The 6,571-nt window shown below is 36.2% G+C and overlaps 1 protein-coding gene across 1 annotated transcript; it reads right to left on the minus strand.

The window, feature by feature from the left end:
• Positions 1-370: 370 nt before the first annotated feature.
• LOC132576155 (interferon gamma-like) lies at positions 371-6,134 on the minus strand. The gene is made up of 4 exons (XM_060245039.1): positions 5,941-6,134; positions 3,432-3,506; positions 2,855-3,040; positions 371-790 (listed from the first exon to the last, which is right to left on the minus strand). Exons 1-4 carry the CDS (start codon positions 6,058-6,060, stop codon positions 641-643), a joined length of 531 nt encoding a protein of 176 aa, XP_060101022.1. The 5' UTR covers positions 6,061-6,134; the 3' UTR covers positions 371-640.
• Positions 6,135-6,571: the final 437 nt, after the last annotated feature.

Genomic DNA, 6,571 nt, shown 5'->3' on the forward strand with positions numbered 1-6,571 from the left:
ATACGCACTGTTAAATGCATTAATCCCAGCCTCACGATTCCATATAAGTGCAAGGACTTCTTCAAGTGCAAACATTCACTTGCATGGGTTTCCCTCACATTTAAGGATAGGACATCTTGCACATACAAAAAAGATGCCACTTCCACTGAAATGAAAGAAGATGCATGTACAAGAAAGAGTTCCACTACCCATGGAACTCTGGATGGAGAAGAGTGCCTTAACTGGAACAAATCTTGCATAAATGATTCTAGCATAATTTACATACCTGAGAGTGACAAAATCCACAGAAAAACAAACATTTAGCAATAGCTTCATAAGATTTTGGATCCTTCTAATACCAACTCCCCAAAAAGTAGTAGAACAGCAGAAATAGTAGAGCAATTCATTTAATTAAACATTTTATATGCAGTCCATAAAAATATCAAGTAAAACCTGAACAAGTCCCAGATAATCCATCTGACAAACATTACAAGTTAAATAGTAATTAATAATATTAATTTTAGATAACATTATGAATGATAAATATTTAAAATTATTTGGTGTTTCTACCAGATCAGCTCTTATAAATAGTTATTTTAAATCAATTGATAAATATCAATAAATAAGATATATTAAAAGCAGCTATCAGTAGAAAAAATAGCTAGCCTCTGTGAAATGGTCGGAGTCGCTGCAGGCGTTGAGAATTGGGTTTCTTGCTTCTCCTCTTTCTCTGGACCTCTTCTTTGTTCACTTCCTGTAAAACTGGGTACAGTTCAACTACTGCCTTGCGCTGAAGTTTTAAATCAGTCATCTGTTTCAAAAAACAAAATAAAAAATTATTCAATATGAAAGTTAATTTAAAAAATTAAGCTATCAAATTGGCCCATACTATCGTTTTAAAAATGTTTAAAAGAACATTTGAAAATAGTAATGGAATTCCAGAAATCCTATAAAAGAAAGAAAATCTCCTTTCAGTGGGTTAGGTTAAATTTTTCTCGTGTAGCAGATTACCTGATTTAGAAAAAGGGACATCTTGAACTGAAATCTTTGTAAAGAAATATACATCTATAGCACTAGTGCTGTAAAGTATTCAGATTTTAACTTTGGGCTATAAGCCCACATTTTACCTGACTGACCTAGTATCACACTTATGTTTTCCTATTCTCAATGTTATTTTTTTTTCAAGCATCTAGTAAAAGTGGGTTGTGCAAAGTAAATAAAGTAAGAAACAACTGTGATTTCTGCCATCAATTATTGATGGCAAATATTGATAGAATGCAACTCACAAGCAAGAAAGAAATTCTTTCAAGGTTTTCAGCAGAGACTAGATGACCATCTGACAGCAATGCTGATTCTGTGATTTATTTATTTATTTAATTAAATTCTTTGATCGCCCTTCCCAACGGCTGGATTCAGGGTAGTTCACAACAAGTTATAATTCCAGACAAGATAAAAACCAAATTAAATTATCAGTAAAAAAATTGCAATTTCCTAATAGCAAGACAGCTTCATGTCCTGGTGGTGGGCTATCTTACAAGGGGAGTAAAAGTGGAAATGGGAGTGTCAGATGAAAACCATAGCTATCCTCAGCCAAATCCCTAACAGAACATCTTTGCCTTACAGGCCCTGTGAATAGATCCAGGTGGGCAGCCATGTTGGCATGAAGCAATAGAACAAAGCAGGAGTCCAGTAGCACCTTTAACTTTGTTGGTCTGAAAGGCCCTGTGAATTTCCAGAGGACCCAGATTGAATTTGTCAGTCAGAAGACCTTGACCCTGGTCAAGGACAGCCAGATGTCTCTTAAACCAGGCACAACCAACAGATGTTGATTACCAGAATTTAAGACTCTCTTGGGGAGAGACATGGTCCCAGAGATACATGGGTCTCTGGTTGTTAAGGGCCTTAGGCAGATCATGAGAGGGAGGGAAGAAAGGGATGAGTTAATGCTCAGCTCTCATGGCCTTGTCTTACATGTCCAGGGTAAAGCTGATTGCTGTTTTGGAGGCAGGAAGGAATTTTCCTCCAGATTAGCCAGATATCCTGGAGGTGTTTTGCCTTCCTCTGGGCATAGAGTAGGGGTCACTGGAGAAGTGGGGTTAGTTATGAATTTCTGCATTGCACAGGGTGTTAGATTAAATGACCCTTGAGGTCCCTTCCAGCTCTATATTTCTATATTTGGGGAGGGGCTGTAGTTCATTGGCAGAGCATCTACTTGGCATGCAGAAGGTCCCAGGTCCAATCCCCATCATCTCCTGTTAAAAGGATCAGGTGGAGGTGATGTGCGAGACCTCAACCTGAGACCCTGGAGACTCGCTGCCAGTGTGAGTAGACAATATGGACTTTGATGGACCAAGGGTCTGATTTAATATAAGGCAGCTTTATGTGTTCTATATTTCTATATTTCTAAGACCAATGGTGGAAAACATGTTTAAGCTTCTGCCTAGTTCAAAGAACACTTTATGTTAACAAACAAATTCAATTTTTCTGTTCAATACTGTTCATAAATTGGTTCATTGTTTAAAAAGTTCTGTCTCTTTCTGGTTCTAATAGCAATATTCCAGGAAAAGGTTTTGTGCATGTTGCCTCCACTAAGCATTTAGCATACTATCTTAAATAGGCTTATTTTATCTAAAAGAAAGAGCCATTAAATCTATGGGATGGTCTCCAAATACACGCAAGGCATTAGATTGGAATGCCACTGTTTTAAAAGACTTGAATTTGTCCAGCCATAATTAAATACTTTTAAATCCCATTTATTTCAACTATATAATGGAATTTAAGGAGTTTAATTTGGGTGAATTCCCCCTCATTCTGCAACCATTGTAAAATCCCTCCATAAGAATAGTGTCAATCAAAACAACAACAAGAATATTACCGAAAGCTCTGACAACTCAATTATATCAGTTGCTTTCCTCAGACTCTCATTGTATTTTGTTTTGTAGAATTCCAGGGCATTTACTAGGTTCCTGATGTGTTTACGAGTTCCAATACTGGTCGAATTTTTCAGCATCTTCCAGTACATGGAAATTATTTGTGCAAGTAAGATCTTTTTTTCTTTGCCCTGTCAGAAAACCAGAAAAGAAAAAACATTAATAATCTTTCTCTAGAAATGCAGACAATTCAAGTTAAAAGCCCTTAGATCCCTTGCTCTTGTTGGAATATGCTCAAAGCACCACATAGCCCTCACTGATGATAGAATGGTGGTAGTCATTTGGCAAAAAGATAAAATAATGGCTGGCTCCCATCTGTATTTTGAAACTGAAGTGGTTTCTTATCAGTTTCTTCTGATATCATGTCAGAATCATGTCACTAAAAGCCCATAAAAGTAAGGAATACATTGGCAGTCCATAGTTCTGAAATTAATCTTCTGTGGTCAAACATTCCACTGCAATCTCAGCAGAGTACATCTAAACAAAAACAAAAAAACCCACTCGAGGTATTCATAAACTTACCTCTGACCACAGAAGGTCATGCAGTTTATTTGTGAAAATAGGTTTACCCTCAGCGACATTAGATTCACTTGCATTCTGTAATACAAAATACAGTCTCAACCAATTACATAATCATCAGTCTCACCAATGACAGCTCTAGTTCTATTCCATTTTTTAAATTAAGTTTTTTTTTTGTTTTAGTCCTGAGAAAGCATTTTCTGCTCAGTCAGGTCTGATTTGCACACACCTGTTCCCTTGAGAAAGCTGAGTCAAATCCAGTTTTAAGATAAACTTGGAGGAAATCCTCTCTCATGCCACACTGTTGCTCAACAGGGATGGCCTAATACCTCTTTTTTTTTTAAGAGAAGGTGATGCTATAAGAAAGGATGCATACACAGCCCTATGGTCTTTCATTTATACTCTTGATCTTAACTCTGGTGGAATGAACAGTACATTGAATGTTGGCAAATTAAACATGTATCAATATCTTCATCTTGCATTCTTAATACTTGTGTCACTCCATCTTCCTAGGCCCATTAACTATTTTCTGCAAAGAGATTCACATTGCCATGCTTATTCCATTATAGGACATTTCAATTGTAACATTACACATTGTTTAGTCTTGACTGCTTTTATTCAAAATGTGCTTAATGAAAATTAGAAAGTGAAAGACACAATTTAAATGTACCTTCTGGTCAGTATTACTCCGTTATTCATTGTATCCATGTGGAAAATTAAAATAACATTTATAAATTACTTGTGAAAATGCCCTAATGGAAGGAAACTCATTAAACTCCACTAGAATCCAGGTTGCACACAGTATCCAGATTGAATGCTTTTGATCAAAATGTAATGACCAGTAGAATAACTCAGGCTTAGACATTAATTTACCTAGTTCTGCATGTGGTTCCTCATATGGTGGACTCATTATTTAAATGTACATACAAAATTTGGCATTTTGTAAAGTTTCTAGTGAACTGCTGGAGTGCGTAATAGCATACAGCTAAGTGAATAAAAATCAGTACTAAACTAAAATTTGGGTTGTATTGCTTCTACATTTTCAAGCAACCTTATTCTGTAAGAAACCTTATTCTGTAAGAAACTGACTGCATTATATAGTCATAATCAATTGCCTTCGCCAAATTTATAGTTTTAAATTTTAATTGTATTAATGTTTTATAGATTTTATTGACTTATTGTTTTAAATCATGTAAACGAATGTTGTGAGCCGCCCTGAGTCCGCTTGCGGAGAGGGTGGGATAAAAGTTTAATGTAAATAAATAAATAAATAAATTAGCCAAATTTATCTACAGCCTTAACCATTGCTTGTGAAAATTGCCCACACAAGTTTTCCTTGAAACCCCACCAATAACACTGTGAGGATATGGTTGGTGGGCCCATGATGTAGTTACCTTGTTAAAGCTAAGCTGGTCTGTGTGTGGTCTGTGTCAGAGTGGGAAATTACTGGGAATGTAAGTAAGGAAGTAAGATGGGATATTAGTGATCACTATATAACTACCTATTTGGCTAGTCATATGTCTTACTGAAAAAAGATTTCCACCAATTGGATATGTAGTCATGTCAACATTAAAAGTGTTAGCATTTCTTTTCCTATTTAGAAATCAGCTTGCTTTGGTTGTCTCTCATTACATCCTCCACAAGTTTCCATGTACAAGTTTTGAGTCAGATGATGCTAAATATATAGCCAGCTGAACACAGAAATGACTGAATGTTAAGGGGGCAACACTTCTTTGCTAACATCAGGAACAGATGGCCCAAGCACAAAAAAGTGGGATGCAAACCCCTTAATAAACAAATCATCCAAAGCCCACTTCTCAATAAGGTCCAAGACTCTAAAGCAGACGGAACATAAATGGAAATTGTAACTAATCACAACCCATAACTGACACCAGATTATGAAAGTTGTTTATACTAGATAGACTTTTGGAATTACTATTCACCAAATCAAATCATTTACTATAATAGCTTATTGTGTTGGATTATATACATTCAAGGAGAACATGGATATGAAGAATTAAGCAAAACTGTTGTGGGGATCTTGAGGTAGTCATAGATTGGGGAGGAGAAATTGCCAATTCTGTGAGGACTGTTTCAACCAAACAATATGTTCAGAAATTTCAGAATGAAGTGATTAGTTTGGCTGATTCCCCTTCCCTCAGCTTTCTAGACAGTCAACCCTGTTCCTCAACACTTCCTGTGTGGGAAGTCATCCAGCAATTTGCACTAGCTTTTATTCAGTCTTCAGAAGTATGGAAATATTACAAATTGTGTTTCCTTTTGAAATTTAACTTAATGTACCTCTTTATGAGGTATATGAATGGCTAATGGGAGAATTATTTTTAAATAATCCACCATATAAACAAACTAAATGAAAGGAAAATATTGAACAATGAATTATGTCTATGCTTATAACACATCACAAACCCAAGAGCCCATTAATATCAGCGACTTGTTGTACAAGATAATTGAAAAGAAAAATAACAAGAAATATATCTGAAAGTGCACTTACATAGTCTTGCTCCAGCCTGATGATATCTTCTTTTATCTGTTCAAAAACTGATTCCGTGAAGATTTGTCCATCAGAACAACTAATAGCCAGAAAGACAAACAAGCAAATCTGCCAAGTCATTGTTTATAAGGCAGGTAGTTAGCTTCACTACAGAGATAGAAGTTGGACCCACAGCAATGATCTAGCTTGGCTGTCTATTGCCCTTTGCAGGTTTGATCTTCAGCTCTCTGCGTGGCAGTATTTATACTTGGCCGTTGAACATTTTAGCTAATCAGAACTTTGTATTTTCACACATTTTCAAAGATGGTGTTAGATAGGAGGTTTTTGTGGCATTTCTACCCGTAAAGTTTCCTTTAAATAATTACGTCCCCCAATATGACGAATGCTCGTGTCCAGTTTGCTGTTCTTTAGGGATCCCTCGAAAGTATCACATGTGAAAGCAAGAAAGGATGGGAAAGTCCAGCTAGGCAATGCATGTATATCAAACCCCATCAATTCCCCCTCTTCATTTAAAGGAAACTCTTTTGCAGTACCCTGAAACTGCTTTAGTACTTGTGGTGGGGGAACAAGAAGGCAGGAAACTTAGGGTCAGACGGTGTAGTATAATCTTTTCAAATATATGTTAGATACA

The sequence above is a fragment of the Heteronotia binoei genome, chromosome 8 (genome assembly GCF_032191835.1).
Source record: "Heteronotia binoei isolate CCM8104 ecotype False Entrance Well chromosome 8, APGP_CSIRO_Hbin_v1, whole genome shotgun sequence".
Taxonomy (NCBI): Eukaryota; Metazoa; Chordata; class Lepidosauria; order Squamata; family Gekkonidae; genus Heteronotia; species Heteronotia binoei.